The sequence below is a fragment of the Zymoseptoria tritici genome, chromosome 2 (assembly GCF_000219625.1).
Source record: "Zymoseptoria tritici IPO323 chromosome 2, whole genome shotgun sequence".
Classification (NCBI taxonomy): domain Eukaryota; kingdom Fungi; phylum Ascomycota; class Dothideomycetes; order Mycosphaerellales; family Mycosphaerellaceae; genus Zymoseptoria; species Zymoseptoria tritici.
Window position 1 is genome coordinate 1350006 of NC_018217.1, and position 18070 is coordinate 1368075.

Consider the following 18070-nt stretch of genomic DNA (forward strand, 5'->3'; position numbering starts at 1 on the left):
GTAGGAGGTAGACCCAAAGACTTCACACTCTACGTTCCAAGCAGCTACTGCATCAGATCACCACCAGGACCCGCGCTATCACCAATGCGTCCGCGGCGCGTCGACGGCCGTCATCGCCTGATGGTGTTTCCCGCTCCTTACCATAAACCATCAAGTGCTTCCTCGTGCTTGGTAATCATGGAATGACCGGCGAGCGCTCTCCGTACCTGATCTCGCATTTGACAGTCCACGTCTCCCGTCTATGGCCCGGTGTGTTGCAGCGTGCGTGGAGTGAGTATAAGCGGCTATTGCATGGCATTCTCACTGTTGTCGGAGTTGTTGACACTCCCAACTGCTTGAGTATAGCAAGTTGCGACGCCTGAAATGGCTTGCATCGATTGGTCACGAAGATGCCTTGGCCACGTAGAGGGACTTGACCTGCTCGCCTACATAGATGGGTCGCCGCCATCTGCACCTTTATTGACTTCGATCTGCTCATGGCCTCTACGCCCCAGTCTGCCATTCCCCTTACAAGGTCAGCACGATGCTCCTCTTGGATATCGAAATCACACACGTGCCACACTGCAGACCGCTGTGGTGCAGCTGGAACATCCAAGTGTACTGGTGGTGAGGCAGCCAGTGATGTGAAACCTCCAGTCCGTGCTACGGAACGCGCTCTCCACGTTCCCTGTGATCGGTCCATGGTCAGCAAAGACTGTGCAACACTATCCCTGCCCCCAAGTGCCCCGTCGGCGGGATTTATGGGAGGCTTGCGTCTAGTTGGTCAGCATTTGCAAGGGCTAAGGCAAGTACCTCGGACGGCACTTAACGGTACATCCTAGCTAAGGCATCCGGAAAGGGGAGGGGTGCAAGAGGAGACACCACTACTCATCACTGTCATCAGGCATGACACTCACAAATGCTTCCGCGGCGATTTTACTTTTTGTATCAATGCCGTCGCCTGTCTTGCCAACGAGGCTGTGACAATTCTCGGTCGCAGATCACAACGGCTTTAAGTGCGCGCACACCGGCGAATGTGAAGCATCCTAGCATGTTCAAAAGCTAAAAATATTCACCCTTGTTCCTGATCCCCTCGGATGTATACAGTAAACTTGTTACACATCGGCTCACTCGGGAAGTTGATTGCGGTGTCAACGTTCGTAAAGCCGTCCTCCAACCCTTTCCAACCAAGCCACAGGAAGCGTCTGGATCTCTTCGCTTCGACCTTTTCCGCATGAAGAGTGAACAAGTGGTCGGTTCCTGAACCTGAGGTCTAGCGTACCGTCCAACACGTATGTAACGCGTCCCGGGGAGACAAAGGAAACCTTGAAACGCAACAAGCACTGCCCGTCCAGACCGCCACATATCGATCGGCTGGCAGCGATGGAGTTTGGATGACAGACTAGGTCCGATTGCTGAGCCGTGCGTGCGCAGTCTCGATCCATCGTGATGTTGAAAATGATGAAAGCAGCACACAGCTTCCGAGCGCGCAAAAACGTGCGGGACAGGGCGGTTGTCAGCTCCGGTCGTTCTTTTAGCGCCAGGAACAGCCGCTGCAAGGCCGCGCCGCGCCGGAGCTTTCGAGCGAGCACGGCGGAGAGGATCGGGTGACCTCACTTCCTTCCATTGTGAGAAGAAGCGGGGGTCAAAGGCGGATGAAAGTTGATGATTCCAGCCTCCAGCTGTGCAACGACACATGTTGACATGTTACCACAAACGGGAATGGCATCACTTTCGCCAGTCGCCATACATGATGCACGACATCGATCGCGCCACGCTCTGTGAAACTGTGGCTGAGAGGTCCCATCTGTTTGCCGTGGATCTGAGACACGGAGGCAGTGCATGAGCTCTTCTCCGGACTCAGCTTCCGATTCTCCGAATGTCCTTTGTTTGATCCTACATCACAAATCCTGGAGTGCCCGTTTCCATCACTTAGTGTCCATACAACTTCGCGGGACATCTCAACAAGCTAACGTCTTAATAAGCTGAGCAGGTAAGTCAGTGGAACAACTTCGTACAATGTTCGAGTAATATAGAAGGCCGCGTTGTTGGCAGTGCAGACAAGTCATTGGTCTTCTTTGGAAAGTCGTTTTTGGGAAGTGGTATTGCGTGAGTACCTGTACTGCAAGCTGGTCATTTTCTGCGGCGTACTACTCTATGCCTCGATGTTCACTAACTGATATTGTCGGGCTTCGCCCTTTGATATTGCCGCTCAGGTCTCGACAGTAGCCAACCATCGAACCACTCACAGACAGTATCTGTATGACCTGTCAAATAACGTCATTCATCCTCCTCCCGGCGGACTCGGTTTCTATTCTTAGGCCGACTCGAGACGAGACACGCCAATACAGCGCCATTACCACAACGCACTGTCCTTATCGAACCGCTCAATCTCCTTGCCCGCATCCTCCACATCCTTCTTCGCCTTCATTCTCATGTAGAAGATTGGACAATCGCGACTCGAGCAAATGACTTCGTTGTGCATGCTGCCCTGACAGCGCTGGCATTGTGTCCACAGCCGAGCGAAGCGGACCTCGAGCTCCGACACTTTCGTCAGCGATCGTTGATACAGCTCTCCGAAACGTGGACGACACTCGGCTCCAACAGCACCACCCTGCTCTTCCTTGGATGACAGAGGCTTCTTGCAACCAAGGCATGTCTCGGTCTTCTTGGCAAACTTCATCAAGCCACCCATGGTCGGCGCTGCGACAGAGATGGCACGCGTGTGATCGCCAGTCAGCAAGGACCCAGCCTTCTTCTCGCCCAGGATAGGCTCGAAGATGCGACCCAACGGCTTCGCCAGTTGGTTGTCCAGATAGTACTTCGTGTCGATGGGTAGGTTGTGCTCCAGCACGAACATGGGGTCCTCGGACTTTTCATATCCCTTGGCGCCTGCAGCACCCTTCACCATCACATAGGCCACACGATCGCCGAGAGCTGGCGCTGATCCGGCGTCGCGTTTCCGCATGCGTTCTGCCAATTCGGTATGGGCTTGTTTCGATGCGTAATCAACCTTGCTCAAGGCCTTTGTGATCACGAGGTTGGACATGTCGATCCGATTTTGGAGCAGCTCTGAAATGGTTTCCTTTACGTAGCTGCGGTCGTAATTAGCATGGTGATTGTCGAGCGCGAGGGGATACTGGACCTACTCTTGAGCTCCCTGCACATCCTGATCGATCAGAAGCATCTTCAAGCTCGTCTCGATCACATTTTGAACCAGCCGGCAATTGTCGCGACGAACCGTCTCGATACCTTTGGTGTCCATTTTGTCGTACTTCTCAGTGTTGGTCCAGTACAGGCCAGCATAACGCTTCTTGTTGATCAGCAGGTATGGGTAGTAGACCTTCTCGAACTCCAGCTTGATGGGCTTGATGAACTTGCTCGACACGTACTCGGCCGCGTCCTGCCCGAGTTCCATGGCTTTCGCGAGATCATTGGGTCCAAACTTCACCATGACAGAGTCCGTATCACCGTAGATGACCTGGGCATCATGGCTGTATCCATTGGCGATGGTGTAGCGGTTCTCCACCTCTTCTTTCGTTCTCTCAATCATTTGACGGCCGTAGGAGGTGGTACTGCTGGCGATCGCCAGACAGGGCAGCTTTCCGTTAGTGGCACCCGTCAGACCGTAGACGGAGTTGGCACTGATCTTCAAGGCCAGTTGTCGACCGTTGAGAACTGCCTTCTTGAACGGATCGGTCTCCACTGCCAGTGCCTTTTTCGCTCGCTTTCTGGCACCCAGAAGTTCTTCGAGAATCTGTGACAGCAGACCCTTGCGGACTTTGGTCGTGCAGAAGAGGTCTCCATTAGGTGTGACAATGTAGTCCTCGTCTTTCTTCAGATTGAGCTTCTCGACAGCATTCTTGTTCAGGAGTGTGGTGTAGCACAAATTGTGCGCTTGCATGATACTGGGGTACAGAGATGCGAAATCGAGGGTTGCAACCGGAACGTCGTAGTAGCCTCGAGTAGGCTCGATGACCGTGGCGCCTTCGTACTGCTCATCGCTGCCTTCCGGTTTGAGGTTCGGTACGACCAGTTGCTGCTCCAGAGCTTTTCGGAATAGTTGACTGATGAATTTGACTTGTTGGCCTCTGGAAAGGAGCATATTGAAGGGAACACCTGTGACTCTTGCCATTTCTGTGTAGTTGACAAGACACATGAGCTTGTCCATGAGACGTTGTGGCAAGTAGGCGTCTTTCAAGCAGTATACAGCAAGTCTGCGGCGCGACTCTGGAGTGCCGTTGTACAACTCGGTGATCATGGTGTGATGTACATCTTCCTTCTGCTCTTTCAAGAAGTGAGCAGAAACGGAGTTTAGTGTGTAGCTTCGCAGTTGATAGTCCCGTTGAATCAGTTGCAGCAAATCCAGCTGCAGACGGCCATTGGTGTTTGTCGCTTTTGTGTCGCGATTTCCCATCTGCTTGCTGGAGAAGTTGGCGTCTCTAGCAGCAGACTTGACGTTCTTCAGCCGCGTCCAGTATGGGAATTTGCCCACCTTGAGATGAGCAGCTCTGTCCAGAAGGTATGGGAAGTCGAAATTGGACGTGTTGTAGCCGATGATAACATCCGGGTCAACCTCCTCCAAGAAATCGCGCCATGCCATGAGCATCTTCTCCTCGCTGTGGAATTCGAACACTTGCGTGTTTACAATCAAGCTGCACGTGTCCATGCAGAAGACATTCCGAACGAAGGGCTTCTCTTCACCATATCGGGTGACGACGTTGGCGATTTGGATAACAGGATCGATGTTGGCTTCTGGGAAGACGCCCTTTCGTCCAGCGCACTCGATGTCGAAGCTCAAAATGCGAAGTGGAGCCATTTTCGACCATTCTGCGTCATCTGCTGGGTGCGCAATCATATCGCGAAAATGGCAATGTGCCTCGATCTGACAGTTTGACTGCCGATCCCGCATTGGGATCATGTGGTATTTGCCCGCATTGACCGAAACCCAGGACATGCCCGAGATCTCCGTGTCGACCATGAAACGAAGCACGTATTGGATGCTGTCAAAGGTCAAGATCCCACCTTCAGCAACCTTCCAGAGGCCCTTGTAGTTGGCATTGCCAGATTCGATCGTCGTGCGGAGACGGTTGATGAACTTGGGGTCCGTCACTGTGATCTTAAGATATGGACTCTTGGTGTTGCCTTGGAATCCGAACATGTTCTCCCGCATGACCATTTGCACTGATTGAATGGCAGCGGAATGTTGAGCAAGGCTGGACTCAAGGAAGACTTTGAAGGGCTCGCAGTCATTCTTCGTGAAGGCGATCGGAGCCGCGACGTAGAGGTAATGCAGGAAGTCCGTAACATGGAGAAGTACGGAGTGTCCTTCCTCTGTCACGCCAAACAGCTTCACAGTGGCCTTGCCACCATGAAGAGTGCCCTCCTCGGCATCGATGGACTGAAAGCTCACGGTGTCCGTTTTGTCGTTGAAGCTGTCTAGACTCGGTCTTGCCCAATGCTGGTCCTTTTCTGCATTCTTGTGCTTCAAGGCGTCGATGTCTTGCGTGAGTCGCTCAAGAACCTCCTCTTCAAACTGGCTCTTCGGCTGACTCGAATTAATGGGCTTCCCATCAGGACCTCTTCTCGCAGGAGTCTTGAACACCGGCTTCGAGTCGTCCAGTCTGCGTTTCTTCTGTGGCGAGGCCTGCTGATTCCGGCGAGAGTTGGTATTGTCCTGCAAGACTCGCTTGCTGGGTACCGTAGCAGGCGGTGGTGCTACGACTGCGGGCATGTTGGGCGATGTGGTGTGTAAAGTGACAAAGTCGTAGGAGAACACGAGAGAAGCTAAGGTAGGTACCTAAGTGACGCGCTCGGCTCGTGTACTAGCGCGAGTTCCATAGATTGGTGGGGTTGATACACTTCATACCAGCCAGAGAGCTCAAATCAACATCCATCTTCATTCTCCACCACCAAACACCGACGCATTTCACAATCAACCCAATGATCATGTGGCAGCAATTCATCGACATTGGAACGTGAGAATATAGTGAAGAGCTCCAGCTATATCGACTCCACGAGCACCTCCAGATTCATCACTACAGATCTACAGCGAACGCCTCCGTCACTGAATACAGGCCAAGTATTGCGCAGTCTTCATTGACCTCTTCCTGTCCCAAGTCTCAACACCGTGACAGCTGCAACAATGGACTCCGAGAAGGCATGGGGTACGTGCAGCGATTCAAACCGTGCTATTGATGTCAACCCACTAACGCATAACACAGAGACCGAAGGCGCCGCCAAACTAGTCGACCCACACCGCGATGCACTCTACAACTACAACGCCGACGAACAGAAGAGGATAGGGACCGAGAAGCCATGGAAGCAAGATCCTCACCACTTCAAGTATGTGCGCATCTCGGCGGTGGCGCTTGTCAAGATGGTGATGCATGCAAGATCGGGAGGCGAGATTGAAGTGATGGGTCTGATGCTCGGATACGTTGAACACGAGACATTCATCGTCACGGATTCAATGCGTCTGCCAGTCGAAGGAACGGAAACACGGGTCAACGCGCAAGACGAGGCGAACGAATACATGATCAACTTTCTTTCACGGTCGCGAGAGTCGGGACAACTCGAGAACACAGTCGGCTGGTACCACAGTCATCCAGGCTACGGCTGCTGGCTGTCCGGCATCGATGTAATGACCCAGCATACTCAGCAGATGTTCACCGATCCTTTCCTCGCCGTCGTCATCGATCCACATCGGACGATCAGCGCTGGCAAGGTCGAAATCGGAGCATTCCGCACATACCCAGAAGGCTACAAACCTGAGGGTCAAGTCTCAGCAGCAGAGGGGATGGCAGCAGTTCCAACGGCAAAGGCGCAGGATTTCGGTGCGCACGCGAACAGATACTACTCTCTAGAAGTTTCGCACTTCAAATCTACCCTGGACAACAAGTTGCTGGAGGCGTTGTGGAACAAGTACTGGGTGCAAACGCTGTCTTCTTCTCCACTCGACACGAATCACGACTACGTGACGGCACAGATCGAGGACCTCACAGCCAAGACGAAGCTTGCCCAGGAGAGTACGAGACAGCGATCCGGTGTGACGACAGGACCGGCACGAAATGGCAAGGGCGGAGACGAACAGCTGAGTAAGCTGGCCAAGGCAGCCGAGAAGATCGCAAACGAAGAGAAAACTGGATTGATGGCATCGCTGGTCAAGGAGAAGGTGTTCGCTGGCCACGCGCCTCACGTCGCACAAGTCTCTGCTGAGTTGGACGCGAATGGCACTGATACCCAAATGTCTGAGACTTCGTAAAGGTGCAGATGGTCCTTCAATCCCATACGAGAACAATGCGTCTTCTAGAAGCCATACATTTGCATCCACTGAGGCTGAGAGGGCCATAGATGAATGAACGAGACGTCATGAAACAGTCCAGAGGTGGACAGAAAATGATACCACCATGCTTCCGCTCAAATTGCACACTCCAAGCTACCTCGGTGCACTTTGTCTAGTCAAATGTAAGCGACACAACAAGGAATTAATTTTACCAGTAGGACTGTGTCGTTGTCGCAGAACGGATTTCGATACCGAGCTTCACCGACATTCCGCGCAGTCCTCGCCCTACGAAATTCGCTCGATTAGCTTGTTCGGTGCAGATTGAGCGGAAGCACGGAGGGTAAAGATGGGAAGATCATCAATGCCCGGAGGTAACTCAAGCTAAGCCCGATGAACCACGGAGCCCGGCCCGCTTAGCGGACGCCTCATGCGATGCTTCAATTGGTACTGTACGAAGCGATGCGAAATATCGATGGATGCTCGGGGAAGCTGTGACTTCATCGCAGCATCGTTGGAGCGTCTCACTTCGATTGCATGTTAATCCACTTAATCTCACTAATGACAGCCTAATTCACCGAGGATTAGCGGAGAGTCACTTCGCGTACCTTTAACGACTCCATTCCGAGCAACTCAGGCGCAAACACATTCACGGCACCCGAGTCCGCCGCGCGAACGACATGGCGGAACAGTCATGCCTGTGCCAACCCTCACCTTGCTACTCGGCGTAGTCGTCATTGGATACCTTTTCACCTTCGTTGTCTTTGCGGTCCTCCGCATCGTTACAGGTGTCTCAATCCAGCGCGTGGGCTATACCGGTTTCAGGCGCATCGCATACTCTCCGCGACCCGGGGTTCGCATCAACATCCGCGGCATAGGTCTGTCAATACATCGACCAACTTTTGCGCTCCCAACATGGTGCAGCCTGGTGATCACGGAGCTCGCAGTGACGGTAGATTTGAAAGCTTTGGATGATGCGCGCAGAAAAGACGTCGGAGAAGCTGGGGAGAAGAGCAATGGGTCAGTCCAGAAGGGCAAGAATGTCTCTGGGACGACGACTCCGGATCGCGAACCGGTAAACGACGAGCACGGAAAGCTATGGCGGACGTTAATGAGGACGAAGGAGAAGGTCAAGCGAGTACACAGGGAGATTGGATGGCTTCGCTTGATTGATGTGGTCGCAACTGGCACGACATTCAGTGTGGAAGGTGTGGGAAAGGTAAGTCTTGAAAGGCTTACGGTCTCAGTGGATACCAGGAAACAGACTGTCGACCGGAGCAGACTATTCCAGCACCACAAGCATAAGCCAGAGACACAGACTCCGGCGGAATGGAAGTCGCTGATTCGAAGCATATTGTTCACTCCGGAGGGCAGAGACTCGACGGAGATACTCGACTACGGCACACTGAACGTTCATGGTATGCTCCATCGCGAACGCGAGGGCCTTCGAGATGCATCCATATCGCTCAAGCTTGGCCGACTGACGGTGCCCTACGATGACCTCGAATATGCAAAACGATGTGCGGATCTCCTGCGTGGTAGATACGCTCACCCGAAACCAGGCCGCAGTCTCTCGGATACAGCGCTCACCGATGCGTCGAGAGGAGAAGCTGAACGGGACAGCCACGATGAGCACCTCGTTCAGGCTGTTTCCGACTCAAAAGCTTTCATTTCCTCAATCCTGCGTGGCATTCAGGAAGTTCAATTCGCGGTCGGCTTCGTTGGCTTCTCCAAAACTCTTGCCATCAAGACGACTGGAGAAAAGGACGTCTACTTTAATTTTGCAATGAAGGAGCTGGGCTTGGATGTGCTTCGCCTGGATCCGAAGAGCCCTGCTCACAAGATGTATTTCTCCTCCAAAGATATCGCTCACCAAGCGCTGGTGACAGGCATAGCCATCTCTGCAGGCATCGATGATGGACATGAGCATCCCGAGCGCATGCTGTACATTCCAATGGTCACCGCTACTGTCAAGACGACGTTGCCTTCGAGAACGATCCACTACTCCAAGAAGGACGATGCAACGGACCGCAATTCGAATATTTTATACGCGAACTTCGTGTGCACCTCCCCATCTATTGACCTGGACCCAAAACATCTGCCTCTGTTGCAGGAAACACTCAAACAGCGATCTAGTCGTGAAAGTTCCAGCCCGACTTCATCGCATCATCACTTGATCTCGCAACTCCTTCCCAAGGCTGATGTCAAGCTGTCCGTTCAAGAGCCTGTGCTTCGCATATCGCTGCCACCGATGGACAAGAAGAATGCCACCGACGACGATTTTGATCTGCTGATCTCATCAGTATCCTCGATAGCGTTGGAGTGCGAATCTTCTCACGCTCTGAATGGCCAAACGCATTACAGCTTGCAGTCCTATTATCGACACTCAAGACATCGCCTGTATTACCAGACCGCGGCTGGGGATCGCCATGATCTGCTTCAGAGCGACTTTTTCGAAGTACAGGTTGATGTCAACGCCCTTCCGGAAGTTTCGGTTGTGGCCGCTGGGAGAGCTCAAAAGTTTACAGTCTTCCTCGTTCGGCCGGACATCTGTGAAGGCGTCCGCCAGATCGTGACGCAGCTTCGAAGGAACGTTCTTGCACCGAGAGACGGTGAATCAAAACCACGAGCCAGCTTTTTGCGTACGATTCCTGGCTGGGTGGAGTCTCTTCGGCTGGAAGGGTCAGACTTTGGATTGGAGCTTGCAGGTGTCGACGAGCAAGTATCGAAAGATACACGTGGGTTCGCTTTGCACCTCGAATCATGGACCACCGAGTACAAAGCACATCGTGATGAAGCCCCAGTGGAGCATTCTCATCGGCGCAAGCCTACGGCAACTCCTGCCTCCCCAACCAAGGATAAACGCTCGCGATTCGCAGATCATTTGTCCTCGAGGAAACGCACTCAGACTTTTGCTGACGGAAGACGACTGACCTTCCACACCTCGAACCTAGAGGGTCTCATCATTGATTCAGTTGAAGATTCTGATGCAGAATCATTCATGTCTGTGCCACGCTTCGAAGTTGCATTCTCGACGTCGACAGATTCACACGGGCCAATCTTCCATGTCAATTCGTTCGCGAAAAGTGTACTTCTGCAGTACTCGCTGTACAACCATTTCGCAATCGGGGTCGCGACGATGGTCATCAAGAAAACGTTTTTGGACCACGAAAGGGACGACCGTCCAGCTGCAGTACGGCGAACGTCAAGTATGGGACTCACCTTTTCCGACCCTACATTGGAAGAAATTGCTAGCCGAGAGATCACCGCCGTCGACTTCAAGTCAAACTTGATCCAGGTCAAAGCTCATATGCCAGCAGATCCGCCAATGATGCTACAGGCGTACTATATTGAAGCAGGTCGACATCGCTGGTCGTCACCATTCCTCCGCAGCCGTCTGACTCGCGTGTACGTGAGAGCGCCTGCGACCAAAGCCGCATGGAGCAGAATTGCTAGCCTCAAAGCTCTTCGCCTCGACCTTCGCGATCTGCGACGCAAAATTGGCAACCGACAGACAGTCGAAAAGTCTCTGGACATCGGAGCTGACTCGATACGAATCTCTATACCTCACTCTCTGGTGGTGCACACCATATTTGACAACATCACGAACATCATCAAGACCACGAAGCAGCTTCAGCATCATTTCGTAACGGGGCGCAGCGATTACATCCTCGCAAAGGAGCCCGAAGGTCCTAAGCACGTTCCTCGAATAGTGCTGCGATCACAAATTTTGCTGTTCGATATTGAAGACAGCAACTTCGAGTGGAAGCTTGGCGTCATCTACAGAGCTGGGCTCGAGGAACAGAAGCAAAGACTTGCTCGAGATGAAGCGTTCAGACTGAAAGAGAAAAGGCTCTCCCGAAGTTCGAAGAATGCCAACTCCCGCTTGCGATCCCAGTCTGCACATTTGGACGATCGGTCAAGGGCCGGAAAAGACAAGGAGCCGTCAAACAAGCAACGAAGCCGCAGCAGCAATCGTCCTGGTAGAGAAGATGATCAGCGCGACCATAGTCATGCACGGCGTAGCATACGTTATGATGCATCTGGCAGATGTGGCATCAGCGACGCCTCATCGCTGTCCATTGAGAAGGCGCGAGAAAAGCTGGATCGTCTCAACTCGCAATCATGGAAGACCCGCATCGACCGAGTGAAGGACTTCCAAAGCAACGCCATCAGAGAGATGAGGAGAATGTTCGGAGTCTCTGATGAAGTTGAAGGCGTTGAGCAAAGCGAACCCATCCTGGCCAAGAGTCGTCGGCCTGACCTCATGATCTTGGCCATAACGGATTTATGTTTGACGGTCGACAAGCCAACCTTTCCAATCGAGGAGTGTCCCAATTTTCTGCACGATGTGGGCAAAGGCATGCCAAAGGACATGAAGTACGGGTTGCTATTGCCCATGAACCTACATTTGACTATGGGAGAATCCCGCATTCAGCTGCGTGATTATCCACTTCCTCTGCTGCATGTACCGGCGCTGGCCAATGGTCAATCTGTGAGACTACCGTCACTATCGATGCGCACAGACTTCGTCATTGCGGAAGAGTTTCGAGACATCGAATCTCAACGCAGTGTCAAGGTGCTGGTCATCCCCCCAGAAAAGATGGCCGGTGGACGACCTGATGGGTATCAGATCGACGTACGCCGCACCATTTCAGCGGTCAAGACCTATTCGGACATCAGCATTGATATAAACACGAGTAACCCCACGAGGTTCACATGGTCAACGTCGTACCAGCCGGCCATTCAGGACATGATGCAGATCGTGGAGAGCTTCACCAAGCCGCCTGTGGATCCCTCTGACAGAGTGGGTTTCTGGGACAAAATCCGTTTGTCTTTCCACTCGCGAGTCAATGTTTCGTGGAAGGGTGATGGTGATGTCCACCTGGTGCTGAAAGGCTCTCGTGATCCATACGTAGTGACGGGCACTGGCGTCGGTCTCGTGATGGTCTGGCGAGATGGTGTGAAATGGAGTATTGCTCAGGACGACGACCCACGCAAGTTCATGGCGGTGGATAGCGGCGAGTACATACTCGCTGTTCCTGACTTCAACAGCTATGCAAGATCCGCTCTTGACATGGAAAAGGGGGATTCGGGTAGCTCTGGGTCTAGTACTTCGAAGCGCGATGCTGCCTTCAAAAAAGTGGTCATGAAACTCTCCGGCAGGGTCAGATGGCTTGCAGGATTGATGTTCGAGCGCGATCTTGGAAACGGCAAGCGTACCTTCGACTTCAAGCCTCACTATGATGTGGTATTGAAGCATCCAGACTTCGCGAAGAGCACTCCCGGAGAAACGTACGATGCCTACCGCGGACTCAGGAGTCACCACATCCACCTGTCGATTGCGATTGCCGCGCCCCACGACCGTGACTGGTCGGTGAACAATCTGAAGCCATCCAAGAACTACAATTCCGTCCACTTGACGCCCCGGTTCTTCTCCCACTTCTTCAGCTGGTGGTCAATGTTCTCAGGGGTTATGTCCTTGCCCATTCGACAAGGTCCATTATGGGGAATTACGGAGAAAAAGAGCAAGAAGTTCGGCCGTCATCTTGCCACGATCAAGTACAACTTGCTATTATCTCCGCTCTACATCAGTCACGTGTATAAGCACAAAGACGCCGAAGATTATGCCGCCAACTCCGTCTCTGCCACCGGCCTGAAGATGCGGCTCGACAGTTTCATGCTCGATCTGCATCAGCGTAGGGAGCACTTTGATCTGAAGGGCAGGGAGGGAGAGCGCACTAAGACCACGAGTGGTATGCGGATAAACCAGGCCCAGCTTGATTTCATTTCCGCGGACCTCCGCGCACTCAGTGCCAACATCGAGGGCACCAGCGCCGAGGACATTGACAAAGCTAACGAGGACACTCTGGCATCCATGCACGGACAAGTTCCACTGATAGACATGTCGAAGTTCGACATACCGGACAACGACTTCTCGTGGATCGATATGGACGACTTTGTAGAGCTTGACTGGGTTTTGCCCGCGGAAGCAGACCCAGTCACCAAGATTCTTCCTCTGGGATTCGCTCCAAGGTTTACCTACTTCAGACAGACCGACCACAATGGGACAATAGCCGGCGATGCATCAAGAACGAGTCCTTTCGGAGATGAGCCTACACATTACTGCGTCATGTCTGGGAAGAACGATCCTCGTAAGGTTCAGTCTGAGCTCATCCAGAGGCGGCTGGACTTGATCAAGGAGAAGCAGGCTGTAAATGTCGAAGCAGTCGGAGAGGCTGAGTTGAGAGTCATTCGGGATACTGGTGACGATAAGGCGGTCCGACAAGCACTGGAATCGAAGCTGGCTACTCTGAGGGGCCATACCGAATCTCTACAAGCGAAACACAACTTCCTAGCATCTATGCTCGATGAGCTTCTGCAGCGCCTGGACGAGGATGATCCCTCTGCGGTACCGGATCTGGAAACCAGCGAGAAGTTCTTCGAAGCCCAAGAGAGCGCGAGCCGTCAGAACGGCGACTCTGTTGATCTCCACGCTGCGCCTCTCGCCGACTATACCAGCGAGTTCAACAACCGTTTCATTGTACACAATGCGCAGATCAAGTGGAACAATTCTCTCCGCAACATAATTCTGCGGTACATTCACCAGAATAGTCAGAGGAGAGGATTTGTGTACTACATGTCCCGGCGCGCTGTAAAGTTCATCCTCGATGTTCTCGAGGAACGAGAGAAGGAGGGCGAAGTGATGACCCCGTCGCGGAGCAAATCATACTCAACGCAGTACAGCACAGTATCTCCTGACGCTGACGACGATGCTACGATCCAAGATCGCATCGATCAAATTCTCCGCGATGGACGAAGCTTTGTCAATGCGGATGAGCCAGCCAACGAGACATGGGACGCTGAGGGTCCGAAAGATGACATCGCCGTCGAATTCACGCCTCTGAACACGTACCATTTCCGCCTGATTGCGCCCCAGGTCCAGCTGCAAAGCGAGAAGAACTCAAAGTCGGCGGTCCTCTTCACCGCCAAGGGTATGCAGCTCAAAGTGGTTCAAATCATGGAGAAGGACAAAATCGACGACGATGTTAGCGGCCTGGTGCAACGACGGTTCACTGCGGCTGCCGACAGCGTGCAGATGTTCGTGACCAGCACAAAGACTTTCTCCACGGAGTACTTACACTTCTACTCGGCGAATCGCTACGGCGTCAAGGCTGGGACATACTGGCCGCCGTGGGTGCCCATGGAAGTCATGTTCGAGTTTCATACGAATCCATATGGGTTTCACCGCATTGTGCAGCGCACGTCGGCCAGTCTTCGCTACGACAAGTACAATACTTTGCGCTTGAAGCACAACGACGACATTTCTGGTAGCGATCCGCAAAAATCACAAGACGGCGAAGCAGCAGAGAGTAGAATGGATCATGTCTGGCTCGAATTTCCGCGGTTCAGGGCGATATGTGATTCTGCGCAATACTTTGCGCTGTACATCATTGTCATGGATCTCTTGCTTTACAACGAGCCGCTCGAGAAGACGCGTAGTGAGCGTCTCGAGAAGATCATGCTTGCGTCAGACTTCAGCGACTTGACTGGAGCCCCGGAGATGGTACAAATGCTTCAAGAACGAATCCGACAGCTTGAGGAGATCAAGATGCACTTTCAAGTGAACGAGAAGTACCTGGATCGACAAGGCTGGAAGGACCGGATATCGATGGAACAAGATCTTGCGAGCTGCGAAGACGAACTATTCTTCATGATGAAGGCCATCACAACATCGCAGCAGCGGCCTGAGGACCGAGGAGAACAAGACAGCGCCGGCGGTTTCATGCACCTGCACATCGCTGCGAAAGAGATTGCATGGCATCTCATTCGAGACAAGGGAGAATCTCTGATGGAGGTCCAGATCAAGGATGCAACTTTCGATCGTACCGAGAACTATGATGGCTCAAACTACAACAGCATGGAGATCGCCCGAATCAATGGTTATAACCTCCTTGGCGACGCGCTTTACCCCGAGATCATCTCCCCCTTCACAGACGAAAGCAAAGGCGGTCGTCATCTGGGCTCGACGAAGATGCTGCGTGTGCACTGGCTGATGCTCGAAGCCATTGCCGGAATCCCTGTTGTCGACTACTTCGAAATCGACCTCGTGCCTCTGAAATTGCAGCTGGAGCGCGAGGTGGCCAAGAAGCTCTTTGAGTACATCTTTCCGGGCGTCGGTGGCAACGCTTTTGATGGGAGTGGATTCTCACCCTTCATGGTGAAGAACATGTTGCCAACGCAAGACGAAGACGACGACGACGGTACAAACGATGCCGCGGACTCGAGGTCTGTCATGACTGTGGACACTCCGGATCCGGATCTCGAGATGCCAACCGCCGATGGCAGCGGACCTGGATCTCTTGAGCATCGCTTGAAGCCGACCATGAATTTGTCGAAACAGAAGAAGGCGAAGCCTGACCAAAAGGGCCTTGGCATCAATAGTGGCAATAGTCACGGTTTTCACGGCTTCTCCTTGTTTCAGCAAAGCGACAAATCGAAGACTTCGCTACCAAGCAATAGGCAACCGCTGAAGCAGCCACCGTACCAGACTAAGCCGTCAATGATCCGCTCACCAAGTGAGCGGTCAGTCAACACCATGCGAAGTAGCGCGAGAACCAGTAGCGACGGCGGCGATGATAGGCACAAGCGTGCCTTGCTTGCGGCTAACCGCGCTCATAATGATGACAAGAAGAAGAAGGGCAAGGATAAGGCGGACAAGGAGAAGGATCAGCCATCTGACGATCTCACTCAAATGATGAGCCGAGCTTCCAACTACATGACACTGGCGTACGTCAAGATTCCGAGCATGGTTCTCTGCCTGTCGTACAAAGGCCAAGGCAAACGCAACATCGAAGATGTGCATGGTCTTGTCTTCACCATGCCGACCCTTGAGTACCGAAACAAGACTTGGTCGAACCTGGACCTTGCGCTGCAGCTGAAGAAAGATGTCATCCGAGCCCTGATCAGCCATGCTGGCGCCATCGTGGGCAACAAGTTCAGCCAACATAAGCCCAAACGGGAGCAGCAGTCGCGGCTCAGGGAGCTCGTCAACAAGAGCACGTTCATGAGTCCGAGTCCAAGTCAGACAGCTCTTGGCCCACCTGACTGGACGATGAAGTCGGATTCGAGCAGCTTCATGGATTCGAGCAATGGCGCTCCCACTTCAGGTCGCCCTTCGACCAACAGACCTCCTAGTAGCGGGCTGGCCCAAAGCATTAACTACTCATCGGCATCGGGCTCGACATCGGACATGCATCGTGTCTCGCAAGATCTGCCGCCTGACGGGCAGAAGGGACAAGAGTATCCGCATTCAACACAAACTCCTGCACAAAGGCAGAACAACAGACTTTCTCCGGGTCGAGATGATGGATCAGAAGTAAGTGACTTGTTACCCAACGCATAACGAATTGAGCTGACCTGACTGTTTAGCATTTTCGCCCACGAGCCGTCTCAATCTCTCGCCACTTGAGCGGGTTTGGAGACCGCCTACGAAACCGTCAGTCAGGGAACAGTCCTGCGTCCGGTAGCCAAAATGGCGCGGAGTCGGTGAACGAGGACCCAGAAGATGCGAAACGGAAGAGCAAACTTTTGCTGGGAGGGCAAAAACTGCTCGGTCGCTTGAGGGACTGAGTGTAGCGCTTGACACTACTTTTCGCTATGTTTGCCGGCGGCATTGCGCGGTTGTTATACGGCTGCATTGAGCATGAATATTTAGGTCTTGATGACCCGGGTCGGATGACACTTTCTGAGGGATTGGCACACAGTTACAACACCCAAAGCCGAGCCCTAGCCCTTAATGTCTGACAAGATGGACTCGCTTTTGATATCCCCAGATTTCCGTGGTGACTGAACAAGATCGAATGAATAAGACCGCCTAGTTGGCGAGATTGCAGCAAACAGTGGGCATCAACCCGCGCTCAAGGAGACGCTTTCGACCATGTTCATATTTCATTCAGCGGTCTCGCTAGCTGGTACTCCAGTGGCCTTCTCGGCAGATAAGGTATCGTTCCCTTCAGATCGCTTCACCGGCTTCCCAAGGTAGACCAGCTTAGCCACTCCGCCAATTTTCCCCTCCATGTCTCCCTTCTCCTTAGCGCCCTGAACCTCCCCTACAGCTGTTCCAATCCTGGCCAACAAAGCTTCACACTCCTCTCTCGTGGCTTTCCTTCCCTTCTTCTTGCCTGCTAATACGACCTCCACTCTTCTACCCTCTTCCAAGAACTGCTTCAGCTTCTCCAATCGATGCCCAAGGTCATTCTGATCTATCGCCCAGTTCAGCTCCAACGTCTTCATGCCCTGTTCACTGCTCTTGAAGTTCTGCTTCCTCTGCTCTTTCGACGCGGCTTTGCGTTGCTTTGCCTTTTCGTACTCCTGCCGCTTCGAGATGATCTTACAGACAGGTATCCGAGTGTCGGCGTGAAGCTCGAACTGGACTAATCGGTGCGTTTTGGGATCTAAAGAGTCCAGGACATCGGCAAGACTGCAGGGTTCCGAAATCGCTTGTGTCTCGGCATCGACCAGGTGGATCTTGTCGGCTTTGATCTCGTCATTCTCCGCATATTTTCGGATTTCAGGCGCTCTTGTTTTCGCGGACCGCACAGCAGATTGGGAGAGAGGTCGTCGCAGAGAGCGGTTCCATGCTTGAGAGCAGGTAAGGTTCGTGGATCGAGAGGTTCGAAGCGCCGGTTTTGTGAGTGCTGGCAGGACAAATACGCGGAACAGTGCCTGGCATGCAATGCCAGTGTGGTTGTAAGGCATCTCGGCAAATGTTGGGGAGAGTGTATGTCATGTAGGTGAAGCTGTGAG

General features: G+C 52.9%; 3 protein-coding genes across 3 annotated transcripts; 2 read left to right on the forward strand and 1 right to left on the reverse strand.

Moving 5' to 3' along the window:
* Positions 1 to 2335: 2335 nt before the first annotated feature.
* On the reverse strand, positions 2336 to 5713 carry MYCGRDRAFT_35747 (DNA polymerase delta catalytic subunit; the record flags this gene model as incomplete). The annotated part of the gene is made up of 2 exons (XM_003855579.1): positions 2336 to 3074; positions 3129 to 5713. The coding sequence occupies 2 exons, from the start codon at positions 5711 to 5713 to the stop codon at positions 2336 to 2338; spliced, it is 3324 nt and encodes a 1107-aa protein (XP_003855627.1).
* Positions 5714 to 5910: 197 nt separating this feature from the next.
* Positions 5911 to 7243, forward strand: COP9/CSN5 (COP9 signalosome complex subunit 5; the record flags this gene model as incomplete). Its single annotated transcript, XM_003854836.1, has 3 exons — positions 5911 to 6146; positions 6204 to 7007; positions 7065 to 7243. 3 exons carry the CDS (start codon positions 6125 to 6127, stop codon positions 7241 to 7243), a joined length of 1005 nt encoding a protein of 334 aa, XP_003854884.1.
* A 712-nt stretch (positions 7244 to 7955) lies between these two features.
* On the forward strand, positions 7956 to 16667 carry MYCGRDRAFT_68159 (uncharacterized protein; the record flags this gene model as incomplete). Its single annotated transcript, XM_003854837.1, has 2 exons — positions 7956 to 15805; positions 15884 to 16667. 2 exons carry the CDS (start codon positions 7956 to 7958, stop codon positions 16665 to 16667), a joined length of 8634 nt encoding a protein of 2877 aa, XP_003854885.1.
* Between the last annotated feature and the right edge of the window lie 1403 nt (positions 16668 to 18070).